The sequence below is a fragment of the Nansenia antarctica genome (assembly GCF_963989245.1).
Source record: "Nansenia antarctica genome assembly, chromosome: 4".
Classification (NCBI taxonomy): domain Eukaryota; kingdom Metazoa; phylum Chordata; class Actinopteri; order Argentiniformes; family Microstomatidae; genus Nansenia; species Nansenia antarctica.
The window spans coordinates 18,658,723-18,679,490 of NC_137689.1; the positions used below are offsets into that span (position 1 = coordinate 18,658,723).

Genomic DNA, 20,768 nt, shown 5'->3' on the forward strand with positions numbered 1-20,768 from the left:
GCACTCAGGTTTTGCATTATTGATAAAGGTTCTTCAAAAGATTAGAGATCATTTAATTTAGGCCTTGGAGGCCGGTGTTAAGCGGTTACGTAACACATTTTTGTTCAGTATTTGTAAACCCATTGAGACTGTTGTTGAGGTTTATTTGAAAGTGAGAGATCCAACTGACTTGCATTATTGAAGGTGACTAGCCTTAGGCCTAATGCCTAATGGACGCATTGTGTTTCATTGCTAGGTCTGCCCCAGCTGCTGGCCCCCCTGCTGATGGAACTCAGCCCCCCAACACCACCAGCAACCGACGCCTGCAGCAGACGCAGGCGCAGGTGGATGAGGTGTGTAACCCTCATCTACACCTTGACCCTCATCCATACGCACAGACACACCTTGATCCTCATCCATACACACAGGCACATATTGACCCTCATCCATACACACAGGCACACATTGACCCTCATCCATACACACAGGCACACCTTTGCATTTACAGACATGTAGACTAACCCTCAGACATTTTGTTTCTCGGTTTTTAGTAATATTCACAAATATATTAAAGTGTTTGTTTCCGTTATATAACATCTTCACCAGTTTGTATATATCTGATGAGGCCTTCTGTTTCTTCCCACACTGTGAATACTCATTCAAACGTTTAATTTAAGCAATCGGGCAGTACTCAGTACTGTAGACAGAGTGTATATAAGCACACTCACAGAAACTCCCAAGTGGACGAATGAGTGTTTGGCTGTGTTTGTCTCCCTGCCCTGCACCTCCCTCCTCATCCCTGTTTACCATCCATGTGTCTTTCTCAGGTGGTGGATATCATGCGTGTAAACGTGGATAAGGTTCTGGAGCGCGATCAGAAGCTTTCAGAATTGGATGACCGGGCCGATGCCCTGCAAGCTGGAGCCTCACAGTTTGAGACCAGCGCTGCAAAACTCAAGAATAAGTACTGGTGGAAAAATGCCAAGGTGAGGCCATAGAAATACATATTTTTGACATGATGGCTTTTTCATATAGGGCTTTGAAGACTAATATATTAAAAGGGAGTGCTTTTGATTGTGAAACCTAAAAAAAAAAAAAAAAGCTTAATTTCATCTAACAACTGCTACTGCTGTATCAATAACTATAATGTTTTGCCTCTTTATCTCCACCCTTCCTGTCACTATTTTGTCCATATCCAACCTTGCTTTCTCAAGATGATGATTATTCTGGGGGTGATATGTGTGATTGTCCTCATCGTTGTCATCGGTAAGGGTCAATCATTGACAGTGGAACCCATATTTCACAGTTCTAATACATAATACGTACTAAATGAAGACATACAGTATACTCTGTTTGTGTTGGCCTCTGTTCCTCACTTCCTTTCTCCCTTCCCTCCTTCCACAGTCTACTTCAGCACCTAAGATGAGTGGCTCCTACCCCAGTCTGCACTCCAGACTGCCCGCTACCTTGCAACAGAAAATCCTTCAAATCTATGACAAAATTAACCACTGACGATTAATGAATTCGATTGCTCCCCAAATAGTCTTAATATGACCCCCCCTGACCCCCCCCCCCCCCCAAGCACCCGCTTCCAACGCCTCACCTCTGGACCCCTGTCAATCTTCGTCCTGTGAGTCTGTGGCCCCGCCTCCTTTGTAAATACTTCCTGCTTTTCTAATCTGTTGTTCATACTCCGAACCCAATACTTGTTGTGATTATTACTGATGACAACAATAGAAAAAGGAAATGGTGACCCTGGCGATAATTGTTATATACCAGATATGAAATATATATATATAGTTCTTTGTAGAGTTTTATTCTGATATAATGTTTTTGTAGGTTGTGTGTGGGTGTGCGTTTTGTATTTTTTAATTTTTGTATTAATTTTACTTATGCTTCAGATTTGAACTACTGCCTATTAATCAGAGTGTGTATATCTTGCACGGTCTCTAACTGTCTCTGCCTGTCTTTGGCTTTCTCTTTCTTGCTCTCATGCAGAGTATAGGTGCATCTTCGCACAGTGGAGTTAGTCTCTTTTAACCGAAGTACTTAAACAATATTCCCATCCTTTTCTCCAAATGTTTGTCTCTCTCTCTCTCTCTTTCTCTCTCTCTCTCTCTCTCTCTCTCTCTCTCTCTCTCTCTCTCTCTCTCTCTCTCTCTCTCTCTCTCTCTCTCTCTCACCTTTTAGCCATACTGTTTCCTTAGCATCCTCTCCTCCTCTCTTTCTCTCTTTCGGTCTCCTATGTTAAACTTTCTCACCTTTCTAAATTATACTTTTTCTCTTTTCATAAACTGCCACAGTAGAGTTGGACCAATGTCTGTAGATGTTTTTTATTTTTACTTATTTAGTGTCTTATTTCGAAAACATTCCTTCATTGCAGTCTAGTACAAATGCTGTCAGTGTAGCACATGTATGTGTAAGTATCTTTGAAAATGAAAATAGGTATATAAAGTGAACATGAATATTATCATCAATATCAATATAAGAAGCCAGAGTGGAAAACAATGATATTGATAGAAATGACGGATTAATTGTTTTTGTTTAGTGTATCGGGATTTGAAGCTGTTAAATTTGTTCTCTTGTGAACATTTTCAGAAACATTACATGTGATGTCGCTGTAACATTGCATCCATCCGACAGGGAGGTCATCAATAACATGGTATGGACATAAAAATGATACTTTACATCTAAGGGATCAAAATGCTACTGGTGTACAAACATGGCTATCAACAAAACTATTGGTTTAAAAGGGTTATGGCTCAGTCGTCCATGCCCTACCTGAAGACAAAGCCTTAGTCTCTCATCATTCTAAAAGATTTTGGCAGCCAAAATATTCCCATACACACTTTATTTTGTGTAGGGGGAGTGGCTGACTGAAAAGGGGGAGGTGGTTTAAAATGCACAAATAACCTTGTTTTTGATGGCGCTGTTTGGCTGGTCAACGGCATGACCGGCCTGAGAGAGAACCTCATGCAGCAAAACCTCACCATATGATGAGCACACCCACACACACACACACACACACACACACACACACACACACACACACACACACACACACACACCACACACACACACATTCAACTCAGCCTTATTTGCATTTTAAGTGCAGAGATGGATGAAGGAAATGGCATGACACACAGTAGGCTTGTTTAAAAAGGTAATCTAGCAAGTGAATGACCCCAGGACGGCCAGCTCCATTGTCTCTGATCCAGGGAGTTGCTGTAGAACATGACATTAGATGAAAAATAGTCATAGTATTCCCAACACACAAGCTAGTGAGTGAGTGTTTAGCTATTGCAGATGTTCTCTCTCTCTCTCTCTTATGTTGTCTCCCTAGTTACTGCCTTTTTCTTTTTTAAACATAGTAATAGAGTATATTTCTATAGTATATTTTTTTGTGTGTGAAGCAGACAGGTAAAGAGGAGAGCTCAATCAGGACTTTATTAACTGTTATGAGCAGTGAGCGCCTCTCTACCTCTGTGCATCTTGTGTGTCTTTTTGCAGTTCAGCTCTGTAAGTTATACACTGCCAAGCAACTAGGGAGAGGCTTTTATGATGAGTTGTTTTGTCATCGGTGCCCTTACTGGTTTGGTCTTAGTCTTTTGTTCTTGCATGTCCATCCCTTACCCCATACATCTGTAACCCTGTTCCTAGTGCTATCTGCCAGACCTGTTGTCTACTTTATCAGTAGCAATATAGGATACAACTAAACACTGGCATTGTAGGTTATCCTGTAGGTTATCCTGTCCTTCCTCACTTTTGCCCTCCTCTCAACATGACCTTTCCAACCCCACCTGCAGATCTGCGTAGAAGGCTATTTCCCCCCCTTTTTGGGGATCCCTGTGTGTGCTATGTGTGCTGTGTGTGCTGTGTGTGGTGGTGCAGCTCTGCCTGGAATGTCCCAGAGTTTATCCTGACCGCTTAGGCCGCTTAGACCTTCGAGGGAAGGTCAAGCCGTTTCCACAGCAACTGGGTTACACGAGCAGGGGGGGGGGGGTAACAGCAGAGGGGGGAGGTAACAGCAGAGGGGGGAGGTAACAGCAGAGGGGGGAGGTAACAGCAGAGGGGGGAGGTAACAGCAGAGGGGGGAGGTAACAGCAGAGTGGGGAGGTAACAGCAGAGTGGGGAGGTAACAGCAGAGGGGGGAGGTAACAGCTCAGCCAACAGACTGGGTTAAAGAGGGTTCTGCACTTTTTTCCCAGGTGTGTAAAGGAATGCTTGTTGGATCATTTATCTTTGTGGGCAGAGCAACTCCAACCACTTATCACACATCACATTGCACATGGGGGATATATCACACCGACACACGCACGCATGCACGCAAGCACGCAAAATACACACCGACAAACACACACACACACACACACACACACACACACACACGCACAATTAGCACACACACACAATTAGCCCAGGCACATTTATTTTCCTGTAAAGAGTAACCCCCCCCCCCCCCACACCCCTTACCCTTTATTCCCCTGAAGCAGAGCAAAACTAATTCACAGGAAAATGACCAAAGACCAGATTTTCTTGCTTATGCTGCCAACTGCCATCAAAAACAAGTAGAGGGACACAACATATTTTCCCTGATCGCAATCCCCTGTTTTTGAAAGCTTAACCCAAAACATCCACATTCATGTGACTTTCTAACCCTTTCAGATTTTAGTCAATGTGTCATACTGGCAAATAGATGGTAACTTAAATGTGCTATTTTAAGATATGCAAGAGAAACCAAAACCCAAGCAAAACGTGCTTCAGCCCCCTTCCCCTACCATAAGACTGCTGTGTATACCCAAGTCTGAAGAGCTACAGTGCTTGTCTTTAGACACATGCTCCTATAACTAATGATAGCACAACTCCTCTTTTGTGTGTGTCTCTGTAGTGCTGACAACAATTTCAAAATGAAAGAAAATATAAACTTAAACTATAGCTGTTAAATAAAAACAAACAAAAAGACATAAAAAAAATAATCTGTATTGTTCAGTGTTGTAGTGTGGGGGTGTATTTGGGGGAAGGGGGGGTCCTATTTCCTCAGGTCGGAGATTATAATAGTTGTATCAAGATGTACATGAGGACAAGAAACTTAATGAAAGCTATGTAACCATAAGAATTCCAGTCAATTCGAAAATATTTGAAGGTCACAAAAACAATTTAGGCTGGAGCCTTCAACAGGAGTTACTATCATCTCAGTGGATAGAAGTGACATGACACTACTGATCGGGGTAGGACTCTTTGTGTTCTTGACAAATCCAAGGGTTGTCCTAAGAGTGCTCAGCAAATTTAGATAAAAAAAATAGACAACATTGATTTATGTGAGTGCTCCTTTTGATTTTTTTTTCTCTAAGGATGGATGTGTGCATCGTATAATGTCCTGTCACTTTTCTGTTGTATTCTGGGGGGCTTTCTGTTTTATTTTTTATTCATATTTTTTGTTTGCGGGGTGGGGTGGGGGGGTGGGGGGGTGTGTGTGAATAGAATATGATGTGGTGGAGAATATTGTTTTATGCCAACCTTCAGATGTGTTCAGTGACCTCATCATAGGAGGGAACCTTTTGAGCCACTGGACCTGAACCTAGGTTGGCCATAAATTCACAATGCTCTGTCCACTACACTGACTTTATTTATATTTTTGGACCAAATGTTTTCTTTGTAAGTTGCATAAAGTAACTTTGGTATGATGTCAATGGCTTAGATTGTGTGTACTTTGAAAGGGGGGGGTGTGTGTGATGAAATAGAGACTTACTATCTATGTTAATCATGTTAGTCAGGTCAAGAAAATGGGATGTGACTTGGGAAGTCATGTCAATCGTTCAGAATGCTTAGAATGGTGTTAAGATTTGAGCCAGAATGCTGTGTTTTATCTATCATTTGGGGGGGGGGAAAAACGATTTCTGGAATTTAAGGGATGAATGCCCACATTGCTCCTGTTCGCCTGGCCTTACAGGAGGGACTAGACCGGGGGATCATGGGTAATGTGTTCTATTCAGTTTGTATTGTTTTATTTATTGATGTATTTATGTTTTCGATTGGGGTTGGATACAAAACAAGGTGGATTACAATGTAACAGAGGAAACCAATTGAAAACCAGAAGTACATAAAACAATTGTAGTGTAAATCTATCAATGTCTTATTATATTGATGAACATCATGGAAATATATATATATTGGAAAAACAATAATTATGATGACCTGTGTTTATTGTTCCGAGTTAGACATTTCCAGCGTGTGTGTGTGTGTGTGTGTGTGTGTGTGTGTGTGTGTGTGTGTGTGTTTGAAAACAATGACAACATTAAACTAAATAAAAACTATGATAAAATGGGTCCAAATACCATTGAGTTATATTTACAACTGTGTTGTAAGATATTTTGTTACTATATATTTCATCAAGGAGTGGTGGCATCTCACATGAACTTTAGATAAAGGGAGATAAACCATGCAAGAAACGAAATGTCTTCCGTAAATATTAACTGAATAATAATACAATAAAACACACACACAAACATGCACACACACACACACACACACACACACACACACACACACACACACACACACACACACACACACATATATATATATATATATATATATATATATATATATATATATATATATAAATACAGTATACAATAATATTCACAGGGTTTTACGTCTAGAGTTATGTTATCCTTAAAAATATCAAATATGAAATGACTGACATAGCCTTCATGGCATTTATAAACCATACAATCCCTGTCCTTCAATCCCCTAAACAGCCAAATGTAACTTGAAAGAGGATGTGAAACACAAGTCATTATGTTATTCAGTTAAATATTATGTCACAAAAGCAACATTTTAGTCATGTGTGCACAGATCAACACACAAGACCCTTTTAGTGCGACACAATCCAGGTTGGTGGAATTTGTTAGCGGCACACCAAGGAGCTCTCCTTTCACCAACATATCAAGCAATGACACAAAATGTCCTCCTCTGTGGCTCAGTTGGTAGATCATGGTGCTAACAATGCTTAGGTTGACGGTTTGATTCCTGCTGGCAACATGTATACTGAAAATCTATGTCGCTTTGCATAAAAGTGTCAGCTAAATGGCATATATTATTATATTAAGACATACAAGACATACAGTACAGTATAATACAACATGGTGTACAATGAGGAGCAGTAAGATGTCCAAGACAGATTCCAAGGTCGCGTAGTGCAATATACAATAGTGTGAGCAACAGCAAGAGCAGCATCATTCACATGGATGCTGAATTAATTAAATGAACATATCTAAATGCATTAAATATAGGAACCTGTACATTCAAAATTGTTTTAGTTGTAATGGACATACCACTTACTATGTCATAGCACACAGACACACTGTATATGAAATTTTGCCTCAGAAAAAAAGCTTTGTATCAGCAAATGATTAACAGTGTCCCAAAGTTAAGGTAGGTATCGACTTGTACTTAAACTCTCATTGAGCACACCCTGGAGAGGCCCTCAGCAAGATGACATTCGCAACAACAAAAATTGTACAGCACCACCAAGTGGATATTTATCCCTCTACATCCATACACATGTTACCCATAGCCACAGATGTATAGTTTCACTGTCATGGTGGCTGACAATGTATTTTATTGTGGTAATGCTGTTAATAGAAGGCTAGTAGAAGGTCTATGTAATCATAGTGTAGTTGTTTATCATAGTAGAAGTGAATTGTAAAATAATAGCCCATTATTGGGAGTGGGTAAGGAAAGCTAGTGATAAATAGTAATTGTTTAGTTTACACATTGAGAGAGTATGCAGCACAATAGTAATCCTGGTATTTCATGGGATTTGCCCATTCAGACAGATGAACCCAAACATACCCGGGGCCCTCTCAGACACACCTATCAGTTATAAACCACAACAAGTTGGCAAAGCACAGGTTCCAGGAGATTCTTCATTATATAAAAAATCATGAGCGTGGAAGACCCATCAACAGCAAACTAACCCTCTTGACCCCATCCACAGCAAACTAACTCTCTGGACCCATCCACAGCAACCCCGACGGCTTGTGGCTCTGTTCGAAAGCCTTGGCTCGAAATCGAGTCACTCTCGAAAACGAGCCATAGGGGTAGAAAAGGGAATCGGGATTGGGCCTACTCTCTGGGCCCATCCACAGCAAACTAACTCTCTGGACCCCATCCACACCAAACTAACTCTCTGGAACCCATGTTCTCTGTGCACAACAATCCCAGAAGTGAGCCAATTCCCCCAAAATAACCAGAATATTTCAAATAGACAGGATGGGACATAATCCAATTGGTGTTTAAATATAATGCAGCTAGTAATTGCATAGTGTACAATTCCTGCTCTAGTCTATTCAGAGTTGTTAGGTTGTTGCATGCTGTTGCTGTCATGTTCCTTTATGGTTGTATGCATATAAATCATGATTAGCAAATCATTTTGAAGGGAAGACAGACACCTTTCAATTGTTCACGGATCAGTGGTGAGAATAAAGGAAAGGAGACTAGGAAATGAAACGAGGAAACATAACCAGGCGAATGTTCTAGCTGGGGGTTGTCGGAAAAAGCGGAGCACTGCTGGGGCAACGTGACAGCGAAGCCCCGTGCATGTTGGGCAGGACCAATGAATGCAATGGCTGGGCGTGCTGTATTGTAATTGGGCGGAGTCGGTCCTGATGAAGACCAATCATTGCGACGTAAGGGACACAACAGGGGCGTGCGCACGTGTGCTTTTGCGTGTGTTCCCACTGTCTTCCAAAGGGAATGTGTTACTTTCAGCCCAAAGTCAGAGTTGACCCTGTCGCTGGAGGTGTCGATACGGCGAGTTTTTAGGATCTTTATATTTTGTCAAATCTTCTGAATACTTCGTTGAACGCTTTGGATCATTGTTTACCTGGGATCGTACCTTCTCTGGATGAAAAAGGTGAGAATGTCAGATCGTGGTAACTCGGTGGGTAGCAAACTAGCTGACTAGTTTGCTAATAATACAGGTGTAGCAAAAATATTGTAACTTGTTTTTTGTTTTTGCCATTCATGGTGTGTGCATCGTTTGTTTTACAATGTTGTGTTTCTTTATATATTGTCAACAATTTGTTGAAAGTATTTTGGCGGAAGGAAGGAATTGATTTGGATAATTATTAATTATTATTTATTATTGATCTATTATTATTATTTATGACAGATTTTTTTTTGTAGATTGGCTTTAGAATATTGTGTTGCGGTTAGTTCAAGTGTGATAAATCTTTTTGGAAGCTGTATGTCCAGCAGAACAATCGCATGAGCGCCTAAAACGCGAGGCACGTTGCGTTCACTGCTGTCAACGGTGTCATCCTGGCAACAAGGTGGTGCTTAAACCCTCAGCACATGTCATGGCACTAGGCAGTAGACTAAAGCCAGAAGCGAACAGATTTGACCAACTGTTACAGTCAAATAATTGTTTTTCACTGTGACTAAATTATTTTGTTGAGTATATTGCTCTATCTACGCTATACATCGGTTTCTGCTGTAAATGACTCCGTGTGAGTTAGTATTTAGGGTATAGATCACCTGCATGACTTGATTCTCTTGAGATCATGTACCCAAATAATGATTTTAAATAATACGTTTATTGACACAATAGGCTTACTTGATTCTCGACGTAGCCACGTCTTTAGATGTAGACAGTAAATCTACTCTGGGTTTTCTTGAAGTAGAACCAAAAAGAATGCTAATCTGGTTTCTGTTGAGTGTGGATGACAAATTGAACTGTTACACTGTGGTATACTTTCATGAAACTGCATTTTAAAGTTCTGTATTTATTCCAACAGGTGAATGATGAGTGATGATAATGCATACATCACTCCTGGAAATGGCACCAGTGAAATGAGTGTAGAAGAAGATGCTGTGGGGGGTCAAGAGGGAGGCCCCCCTGGAAGGAGAGGCAGCTCTCCTCCCAATGGAAAACGCATCCGCTCATCCGGAGGCAGCTCCTCCAGGGGTCCCCAAGTGTCAAACTCTGATGACACTGATGCCCACTCAAGCGGGAATGATTCAGCTGAGAGGGAGGTCGAAGGTCACATGGGACGTGAGCAGTCCACCTGCAGCTCCCACAATGAGAAAGACTCTGCCATAGAGACAACAGGGAGCAAGAGGTGAGTCACTTCATATAAAAAACATGCATTACAAACTTTGTCTGATGCCATGCTTGTGAGAAATTAGAACCAGGAGACTAGACACACGCTAAATACAGACTGGCTAGGTTTTGAAAATGTCCAGTGTTATGGATAGGGTTGGGAATCAAGAACCAGTAACTAATCGGAATCGTATGCCTTCAAGGTGATCAATTCCTTTTATTGATGCCGGCATGTTTTTCTGACAGTTGCACATGCCAAAAACTCATGCGTCATGACGTCAAACTCTGCGTCTGACGTCAAACTCTAAGGTGTAGCCTAGTATCCGGCATAGATAAAGAAACGTAGATACGTCATTGGCCAGTAGCCGCTATGTGTCTGACCTTTTTAGCCACACCTTCTAAATTATAAAGAAGAATTGTTTATTTTATGTGCCAGTTAAATGTAATATTAGCTTTATTAGCTTATTCCCTTTTGAAAAAGAGTATTGTAATTTATTTAATTGTTACTAGGCATACATGCCTATTTTTCTGAAGAAGAATTATTTATTTTATCAGTCAGTTTTAGATTTGTTCTCCAAGTTCTATCCTTTTAAGAAAAGTAGCATTGTAATTCACTTCAATATGTTCAAATGCTATTATAGGCAGATATTCTATTCCTATCAGGAATCGTTAAAGAATCGGATCCATAACATCTTAACAATTTCCATCCCTAGATATGGATCAAAATCATGGAAAACAAATCACATCAAACGCCTCTGATGAAACTGCCTGCTCAACAACGCTATAACTGACTGTTGTTTCCACCTTTCAGCTCAAACTCGCACAGCCGTCTCAACAGCTCCATGGCCTACAGCCTGCTGAGTGGCAGCTCAGAGCAGGACAACCCCTCCACCAGCGGCTGCAGCAGTGACCGGCCAGCCCGGCTGCAGACCCAGAGGGAGCTGCTGAAGGCCTTGAAGGAGCTGAAGATCCGCGTCCCTGCAGACCATCGGGGGAAAGGACGCTCCAGCACCTTGGCCTCCCTACAGTATGCGCTCAACTGCGTCAAACAAGTCCGAGGTAATTGAGTGACCAAAATGCCTACGGTAGCTACAGGCTTAAAGATGCCAAGCATGTGGGTTCAGATCTCTTTTTAGCTACAGTTAGCATGCATCTGCTGGTATTTATGATTTGACTTTGTTTCTTTCTCTAGCAAATCAAGAGTATTATCATCAGTGGAGTGTGGAGGAGAATCTCGGCTGCAGTCTGGACCTCTCAGCCTTCACTGTGGAGGAGCTGGACAACATCACCTCCGAATACACGCTTCAAAACACGGTAGGAAGTTAGACCTACATACCCATGCCTTTGTCAACTTGCACTTGGCCAAAAGCCTCTCACACCCAGCGTTCTTGTGGCTCTAATTCTCTTTCTTTCTTTCTTGATCTCTCTTTTCCAGGACACGTTCTCTGTGGGTGTGTCCTTCCTCTCTGGGAAGGTGGTCTACATCTCCCCCCAGGCTTCCTCCATGTTGCGTTGTAAGCCTGAGCGACTGCAGGGGGCGCTCTTCTCTGAGCTCCTGGCCCCCCAGGATGTCAGCACCTTCTACAGCAGCACTGCTCCCTGCCGTCTGCCTCCCTGGGCCTCCTGCACGGGCTCTGGTGAGTGACAAGAGACAGAGAAAGAGGAGACAGATTGGAGCTCAAATGCATGGATTGAACTCATTTCACTTAAGTCCTTTAATCCATTTGTTTACATGTTTAACATGTTTGGCATTTAAGCAGACACTTTTATCCAAAGTGACTTACAGCAAATACATTTGTCAAAGTAATTGTAATCATCTATCCTTCAAGTCATAGCAAGAAAAAATCATCTATGCTAGGGTCGGGGGCCATTAAGCTAAAGTGGCAGGAATTGTAAAGACATTTGTGTATCTTTAGCAAATTGTGACAGTTTCACTATAGTAGAAGAAACAAATGTAATGTGTACAGTCAACTCAGCAGTGAAAAAAAGAACCCCATTGCAGAATTCATGGTAGGAAGAGTTCTAATTGGTTGTAGGACCAATGCTGTGCAGTGATGACACTTAAGTTGGAAATGGACAAACCTGTTTGACTTGGCTAGTATGGAGATTGCTCTTGTATTAATGCCGTCTCTCCTCCTACCATCTTTCTCAGTGACCTCCCCTGTGGACTGTACTCAGGAGAAATCCATGTTCTGCCGCATCAGTCAGGGACGGGATACTGAGGGTGAGGTGCGGTACTACCCCTTCCGTCTAACCCCCTACCAACTAACGCTACGAGACTCCGATATCTCCCTGCCCCAGCCCTGCTGCCTGCTTATCGCTGAGAGAGTGCACTCAGGATACGAGGGTATGTAACGTTCAGGTTTTCGGATTTTCAGGCCAGGTCAAAGTTCTAAAGTCCAAAAAAACAGTCCTATAATTCACACTCACTCACTCAAGTGTGTCCAGAGCTATCTCTGCCTCTTTCCTAACCAGCCCCCCTCACTCTCCCTCCCTCCCCTACTCTTCCAGCTCCCCGTATTCCGGCGGACAAGAGGATTTTCACCACTAGCCATACGCCCAGCTGTCTCTTTCAGGAGGTCGATGAAAGGTCAGTGTTCTTGTTTGATTGTCCGTCTGTCCGTTTCTATGTGGAGAAAGTTTTCCTATGGTGGTCCAGGTGTGTTTTATATGTAATGTATAATATATATATATATAATAATGTTGTTATTGTTGTTGTATTGTAGGGCTGTGCCACTCTTGGGCTACCTGCCCCAGGACCTGGTGGGGACTCCTGTGCTCATGTACATCCACCCCGATGACAGGCCTCTCATGGTGGCCATCCACAAGAAGAGTGAGTACCTCTATCCCCTTCATTATACATAAGCTTTGAAATGGGCACATTTACGGGGGGGGGGGAGAATTAAGTGAAAGTGAGGCGAGATGACTCATACATGTGATGTGTGGTTCCTCCCTCAGTTCTTCAGTCAGCAGGGCAGCCCTTTGAACATTCCCCCCTTCGTATGTGCGCCCGGAATGGGGAGTATCTCACCATTGATACCAGCTGGTCCTCCTTCGTCAATCCTTGGAGCCGAAAAGTTGCCTTCATCGTGGGCCGGCACAAAGTGCGAACGTGAGTAGCCCCTTGAACGAACCTCTCTACAACTCCCAACGATCTTAAATTCCTCAGCAGCCCCACGTTGTAACATCTTGGTACAGCTATCAAGCGGTTCAGGTACTTTGTTAGGACCTTCTTGTCTCTTACCTGTGTATGTGTGTGTCTCTCTCTCTCTCTCTCTCTCTCACCGCTCACTAACAGGAGTCCCCTGAATGAAGACGTGTTCACCCCGGGAGGAGAGGTGACCATGTCTCCTGAGATCCCCCGGCTGAGTGAGCAGATCCACCGTGTGCTGGTTCAGCCGGTGCACAGCGCCGGCTCGCAGGGCTACGGGAGCTCCCACGACTCCCACCACCACCAACAGCCCAGTCAAGGCTCTTCTTCAGGCAGCAACAGCCCCTCGAAGCTGACCATCCAGCCCCACAGACCAGTAAGTGCCCAAAAAAACGCACGCATGAATCTTGATGCCGGTTCTGACACACAAGACAGACTCCCAGACAGGCAGATCCAGAGCCACTCTCATGTATCTCTCCTCTTGGTCCCCAATCAGATGACGTTCCAGCAAATGTGCAAGGATGTCCACATGGTGAAGACCAGCGGTCAGCAAGTCTTTATCGAGTCTCGCAACCGGCCGCCACTCCGCAAACACACCACCAGTGGTGAGCATTTGAAACGATAGAACGACTATATGAGTTGAACATGCACATATTAGCTTCACAAGGAACAACATTGAGGTAATGCTGAACTAATGATACCTACCCCCCCCCCCCGTCCTCTCTTCAGTAGCCCTGGTGGAGGCAGAGAAGGTTAACAATGACCTTGGACCTATAGGGCTTTTGGGAGTACAGCCACTAAGGAAAGACCCATCAGCTACCTACTCATACCAACAGATCAACTGCCTGGACAGCATCGTAAGGTATGTGGCCGCTCTCGCGTCCATGTGAAGAACATCAACCTTGTAAATGATCTAGTTTCTCTTCGTGCCATGTGTTGGGCACTTTGTAATATGTCATATGTCATTTCCTGTCTGTAGGTACTTGGAGAGCTGCAATGTCCCCAACACGGTGAAGAGGAAATGTGGCTCCTCCTCCTGGACGACATCGTCCACCTCTGATGACGACAAGCAGACACCTAAAGGTACCGTCATTGGAACATAACGCTACGGGAGTGATGTCCTGCCCCACTGCTATTTTAAAAGCTCAGATTTTTTAGGTAGACTTTGACCAGTGTATGTAACTAAACATGATGTGTGTTTTGTCTGCAGATCTGAATGCCCAGGGGGTGAATGAAGGCCTTAAAGGTGTTGGTCCACAGGGGTCCCACCCACTGAGCCCTCTGACACTGCACTGCAAAGCCGAGAGTGTGGTCTCCGTCACCTCCCAATGCAGCTTCAGTAGCACCATCGTCCACGTAGGGGACAAGAAACCTCCAGAGTCAGGTAGGCGAAAGCCCTCTTGCTCCGTTTGTTTGACTGACTATCCCCTCTACGTTTTTGTCCTTCATTTATTCTGCCGCCCCGCCTCAATCTGACATTTATTGTTGACATTCTCTCTTTCAGATATTGTTATGATGGAGGAGGCGCCAGTGACCCCGACTCCCACCCCCACCTCTCCAGCCCCGGTCGCCACCGCAGTGACTCCCCGGCCCTCGGCCCAGCCCAGCCCAGCTCATCACGGGAGGAGATCAGCCGGAGGTTCGGGCCTGGTGGGTCTGACCAAAGAGGTGCTGTCTGCCCACACGCAGGAAGAGGAGCAGGTGTTCCTCAGCCGCTTCAGCGACCTGGGCCAGCTGCGCATGCTGGAGCCGGGGCCTCCCCTGCTGCGCGGACACACGACCACACCCAAAGGTAGGTAGCAACCAGGAGGAGTTCTCACCAAAACGGTAGATGCACTGAGACGACAAGGATCTCGTTACCTCTCAATGACAATCCATCATCCATCATCGGTTATTTCACTGCGATGTATTTCACTATTTCAAGCCTCTCTTGCTCTTTGTGTGTGTGTTTCAGGAGTGCACAGCTCACAGGACTACCCAGCAGGTGGCAGTGGGCGGAAGCGCGGGAGGGGGGGCAAGAGGCTGAAGCATCAGCAGGACGGCTCCCAGCACGGCCGCCGCCGCCCCCTGTCGAGTTCAGGCATGAACAGCAGGGGAGGGGAAGGACAGCCAGGAGGGCGCGCAGCATTCCCCGTCGGTCAACCTCTGATGATGCAGGGACCCCTGACCTCCTCCTCCTCCTGGCCCGCCTCTCAGGCCGGCCTCCCTCCTGCCGGGAGCCCTTACCCTCCCGGAGTCCTTCCCTTCTTCCCCATGTACCCCCCTGTCCCTCAGCAACTCCTGACCCACCCAGGGGTGGACCCCGGCCTGCAGGTGGGCTACACCAACCCCCAGGCAGGCTTCCAGTACCTCATGCACCCCTCGCAGTTACCCCTACCCCTGCCTCCTCCTCCTCCGATGATGATGATTCTACCCAACTACCTGTTCCCTCAGCTCAGCGCGGCTGTACCACAGCTCAATGCCGCCCTACCTCAATATAACACTGCTATACCGCACCTGAACCCCGCTCTCACACAACTCGGCCAGGCTCTGCCGCCGTTCAATCAAGCTATACCAGTAACGCAGCTCAATCCTGGTTTGGGTCAATACAACCCCATCATGACCCAAATCAACAACGGTATACCTCACTTGAACCCCACGGGGGCTCAACTCAGTCATTTAGCGCCCCAGCTCAGCCCATTAGCGGCCCAGCTCAACCCGGCGTTGTCGCTGATACCCCAACAGATACCTCAACACTTTTACAACGCCACTCCCACGTTCCCTTTCCCAAATGCTATTCCCGGGGTTCCCGCCTCGGCCTTACCGATATTGGACCCCATCCTAATCCAACGCGGCCCCTCCCGCTCGAGTACCCCTCAGTCGTCGGGCCAACACCCCCTGGAGGGGACCGACTCGCCCCTCTTTCAATCCCGATGCTCCTCCCCCCTCAACCTGCTGCAGCTGGAGGAGACGCCCTTCAACCGTCCCGAGGGCATGTCCGCCCTACAGACCCCGCCCCCGCCGGGAGTGGCTGCTCAGGATTGGGTAGGGAAGCAAGGAGGCTCCGCCAACCGCAGCAGCATTAAAGACAATTCCAAAGAGAACGATAACGTGAGTTGAATTCTTCCGCAGTCCATTTTCTTTTGGATTTGTCTGAATATAACAAGCTGTGTTGATGGGGCTAGTGAGTTGTTCTGGTCTCACTTGTTCACCCTTCTGTGCTCTCCCTCCAGGCTGACGCTGACGCGGATGATTCTAATCAGGACGCCATGTCCACGTCCAGCGACCTGCTGGACCTACTGCTGCAGGAGGACGCCTGCTCAGGCACGGGCTCAGCCGCCTCTGGATCCGGGTCGTCGGGCTCTGGGTCAGGCTCCTCTGGATCTGGCTCCAATGGATGCAGCACGTCAGGAAGTGGAACGAGTGAGTTGGAAAAACATACAAAACCAACCAGTGTTTACTATCCTTGTCCAGAGGACATTTTTAGAGAGTTAACATTCAAACACACATACAAACACTCACAAAAACATACCCCATATTGAATGACATTTTTACGATATAATACAGTACAGAATGTTGAGAGGGGACTGAACTTTGAACCTTTCCACTTCAGGAAGCAGCAACACTAGCAAGTACTTCGGTAGCGTCGACTCGTCTGAGAATGACCACTCCCACAAGCAGCCAGCAGGTGGCGCAGAGGAGGCCCAGCTGATGAAGTATGTCCTTCAGGACCCCATCTGGCTCCTCATGGCCAACACGGATGACAAAGTGATGATGACATACCAGATGCCCACCAGGTATGCAGTCTTTCCATGGCCACTTTGGCTTGTTGTCATGGCAATTGTAGTGATGGTTACAAGTCATGATGAGTCATGTGAATATAAAACCTTATTATTATTATTATTATTATTATATATAATAATACCATGCATGTGTGAGATATGAAGGAATTAATTGGGATTCTTCAGACTGGAATATCGGTGGATGTGTGTGTGTCTGTGTGTGAAAGTATTTGAAAGTATTTGTCTTTGTGTTTTTAAAGGGACAGGGAGACGGTTCTGAGGCAGGACCGGGTGATGCTGAAGGCTGTGCAGAAGCAGCAGCCGCGCTTCACTGAGGAGCAGAAGAGAGAGCTGGTCCAGGTCCACCCATGGATAGGGACTGGTCGCCTTCCTCAAGCCATCATGACCCCTGTAAGTGACCTTACTGACCGCCTTAACGTCATCCCTGTCACTCTCAGGTCTGCCTGCTGAGCCACCGTGGGGCCTTCACACTTATACTTTTGATTATTCATTTTAAAAAGGCTAATCTAAATAATCACACTTTATACGCAATGCTGTTATGACTACCAAGGAGAAGCGTGTGTTGTGTTGACTTTATGTTTGAAGTTGTGATGGTGATGACTAGATAGGAGTGTACTGGTGTCCGGAGGATGTGTTTTCTAACCCTATTCTCCCCTTCCTGCCCCTCTCTGCTTGTGCGTAGTCATGTACTGGCTGTGGGTCTCCTCCCGCCTCCTCAGCAGCGCGACCTTTCGAAGAGGAACTCCAAGACATCGACCTGACAGAGGTCCTCCAGCTGCAGGAGGCACATGTCACCATGACATCAGACTCCTCCGACACGTCGCTCCAGCAGACGGCTGAGACAAGTGCCAGGCCAGGTGAGAAGGACGGACACGTTGCTGCCACCAACAGTCAGGGCCAAACACCTGACGAGTCCGAGGTGACGTCGTCCTTGACAGGGAAAGAGCTTTCTTTGTCTGGCAAGGGCAATTGAAAACCCCGAAAATAACTCAGACAATTTCAGCACAATGGGACAATTTGGGACAGAGAGAGGCAAAGTCATTGTGTTGAAGATGAATGTAAATGGGTCTATGGGAACAGATAAGGAGCCAAAGAATACCTGATCCAGTTTGAATAAATGTCAGCTTTTACACATGATGGATAATATTGTTCACTGTATCTAAAAATATGTATTGTATTCATTTACTGTAAATAGTCACTTTATTTGTATATTTGTGCCTGGTCCCCTATACAACGACAGAATTTTATATTTCACTTCTTTGGGGGTTTTCCTCCCCTAAAATAGTGACCGTTTACAAGCTATTGTGTGTACCAACGCAATCGAATTTATTGATCCAATGTCCATATTGGAAAATACTGTCATATCTGTGATGGTAAGAACAATGGTTAAATATTACATTCATGTTGAAGAATGTATTTGGTAGAATACTACAAAATATTTTCAAAGTGATGTCATATTGTACAGTGTCTGTATACCATCCAAGAGCTGATATACTACCATTTTTGTGTGTTTAGTTTTCGTCATATAATGTAATTTTTTCTAGAATGATGCAGAATCTGTGTAAAAAGATGTACAGTTTTAGACAATAGAAAAATGTCCTGACTATTTTATCGTCTACCCAGATGTACATACATTCCAAATACTGTATGTTCTTTGTTTGTGTTATGGGGTCTTGTGTACAGAAAGTATTGCCAATTTCTCTGGAGCAGAGATGGGAGTTCCCATGGTAACAGACCAGTTGGTGCCAGTCTTCTTGATTGGACAAAGTTTGAGAGAGAGAGGGAAGGAGAGCAAAGCTACTGATAGGCTGAGTTTACATGAATAGGCCTGTTGTATTGGTCAGATACTCTGTGTTTGGGATTCACAGTGTATCCCTTATTCCGTCTTTCTCTCTCTCATCTATTTTATGAATGTTAACTTCTATAAAACTCTAAACACCTTTGTGAATATTCTGTGTTTGTGCCGAGCGATTTTGGTAAATGATAATAAACATGTAAAAAAGACTCTTGTTTCTAGTGTCTGATGTGTGTTTGCATTTGTGGTGTGTGATTAGTATCTACACTACAGTATGCATAACGTGTTCGAAGGTGTTGTTTTGGCAAATCTGCTGTTGCCTTCCCTACCACTAGAGGGTGTAGAATCTTACAATGACACAAAACACTAGTTTTGAAACTTTGGCATCATTTTAACTTGCTGCAAATATATAAGTACCTATCTATCCTGACCTCTAGGCTTATTATAATTAAAGGTTCCAGCTAAATAATTGCTACGCTATGTATCCCATCAGGGGAGGCTGATGGAGGTAGAAATTAGAGGATAGGCTCATTGGAATGAGGCTGTCCTCTAATTTCTACCTCCACTGTATCCCATGTACTGTAGGGAATTGACTGAAAATCTTACCTGATCTGACTTGTGTGATCAACAATTCTCTGAATGATGATGCATATAGCTTTATAGAGAGCATTGACACAACATGGGGTGGCTTTTTTTTAATCAATTTCACAGGGACGGGCTCCTCCATTGGTGGAAAGGGTCCCTGACCCTCTCAGCGTGAGCACATTCTAATCCCAGCCCTTAGATTTCCAAGAATTTCCGGAATCTTCTCCTCAACAAATCAACAGTTTAGGTTCCACAGGCAGGGTTGATTAAGTTGTGGCTCGGGTCTTAAGTCAGTGTAAAACCCAGTGTGGTGGCGGAGGGGCTCAACTGCGAGCAATAAAGAGCCATGAGACCAACACTCTTAAATCAAAAAGGATCTGCCTTCTCTCTTCCTGAGGTTGCAAAAAAGGAGTGTTTTGAACATTCCACTCCATTTTGCATGTACACGGAGGGAGAGAGCACTCCACGCCACTGGCAGAGTGAGAGGAGGCAGGGACACTGTTCTCCCAGTGGCAGTGCTATTCCCATCCACAGACATTTTGCCAAATGGTTCGAGCATGAAGTAAGAGCAGAATAGCTTCAACAGATGCCTTACACATTGTCCATCACTCTAGAACTGAAGATATACTCCACGAAAAAATATTTTAAGGAGAATCTGGTATATTGCACTCAAGCTTCTAGAAAACCTTACCAATTCAATGTGGTTTTCATATACTGTATACATGGTCTATTATCTGATCCCATCCGACACAGGTTAGATGAGGTTACTGTCCAGGCTACATTATATACACACATCTGGAGTTGAGACGATGCAATGTAGAGGATATGATCCTAAATCTAAACAATGCTTCCCCGAAAATGTGTGGAGGCCTGGGGCTTTGGCACAGGGTTTGCTTTACTGTTATTCTCCAATGGTTTAATCATCATTCTCATCATTCTGCCAGAGTTTGTGGTCTGCTTCGATGTCTGTTTCTGCTCCTCAAATTTCTTGGAATAACTTGATCCACCAGTAACTCACTATTGAATATTTTTGTGCATAGATGTGTTATGTGACGAGCAGTAAACAGTGTTTATGTGTTTGTTTTTTTCACGTGTTTTCTCTGTGTGTGTATGTCCATAAGTCCATAAGTGTGTTTGTGGTGGACTCTGATCTTTTTTGAGCTGCTTTTGGGTGAAACCACAATGACAGAGGAGAGAGGCTTTATGATTCTTCTGAGAAGAGCAGTGGCAGTTAGTCACCGCCTCACACACTTTGTCACCGGCTCACACAATTGCAGGTTTACGGAAGGCCATTGTCACTCCATTTCTCCCTTTTCTTCACTCCAGTCTTCAGTTTTCCTCTCTCCTGCCTTCCATTTTTCACACATT

General features: G+C 44.6%; 2 protein-coding genes across 2 annotated transcripts; both read left to right on the plus strand.

The window, feature by feature from the left end:
• Nucleotides 1–209: 209 nt before the first annotated feature.
• On the plus strand, nucleotides 210–1,400 carry vamp2 (vesicle-associated membrane protein 2; the record flags this gene model as incomplete). The annotated part of the gene is made up of 4 exons (XM_080529151.1): nucleotides 210–332; nucleotides 807–965; nucleotides 1,194–1,245; nucleotides 1,384–1,400. The coding sequence occupies 4 exons, from the start codon at nucleotides 210–212 to the stop codon at nucleotides 1,398–1,400; spliced, it is 351 nt and encodes a 116-aa protein (XP_080385277.1).
• Nucleotides 1,401–8,771: 7,371 nt separating this feature from the next.
• On the plus strand, nucleotides 8,772–18,986 carry LOC308156757 (period circadian protein homolog 1-like). The gene is made up of 20 exons (XM_080530184.1): nucleotides 8,772–8,899; nucleotides 9,783–10,106; nucleotides 10,899–11,146; nucleotides 11,280–11,401; nucleotides 11,523–11,724; nucleotides 12,240–12,434; nucleotides 12,599–12,677; nucleotides 12,814–12,920; nucleotides 13,046–13,199; nucleotides 13,386–13,614; nucleotides 13,735–13,843; nucleotides 13,968–14,100; nucleotides 14,218–14,321; nucleotides 14,449–14,622; nucleotides 14,743–15,030; nucleotides 15,193–16,328; nucleotides 16,451–16,640; nucleotides 16,831–17,014; nucleotides 17,260–17,410; nucleotides 17,703–18,986. The coding sequence occupies exons 2-20, from the start codon at nucleotides 9,787–9,789 to the stop codon at nucleotides 17,991–17,993; spliced, it is 4,416 nt and encodes a 1,471-aa protein (XP_080386310.1). The 5' UTR covers nucleotides 8,772–8,899; nucleotides 9,783–9,786; the 3' UTR covers nucleotides 17,994–18,986.
• Nucleotides 18,987–20,768: the final 1,782 nt, after the last annotated feature.

Coding starts and splice junctions, on each gene's coding strand:
- LOC308156757 (XM_080530184.1), top strand. CDS start 9,787: ATGATGAGTGATGATAATGCATACATCACTCCTGGAAATGGCACCAGT. Junction 11,402..11,522: donor AATACACGCTTCAAAACACG/GTAGGAAGTTAG, acceptor TCTCTTTTCCAG/GACACGTTCTCTGTGGGTGT. Junction 13,844..13,967: donor CCGCAAACACACCACCAGTG/GTGAGCATTTGA, acceptor TCCTCTCTTCAG/TAGCCCTGGTGGAGGCAGAG.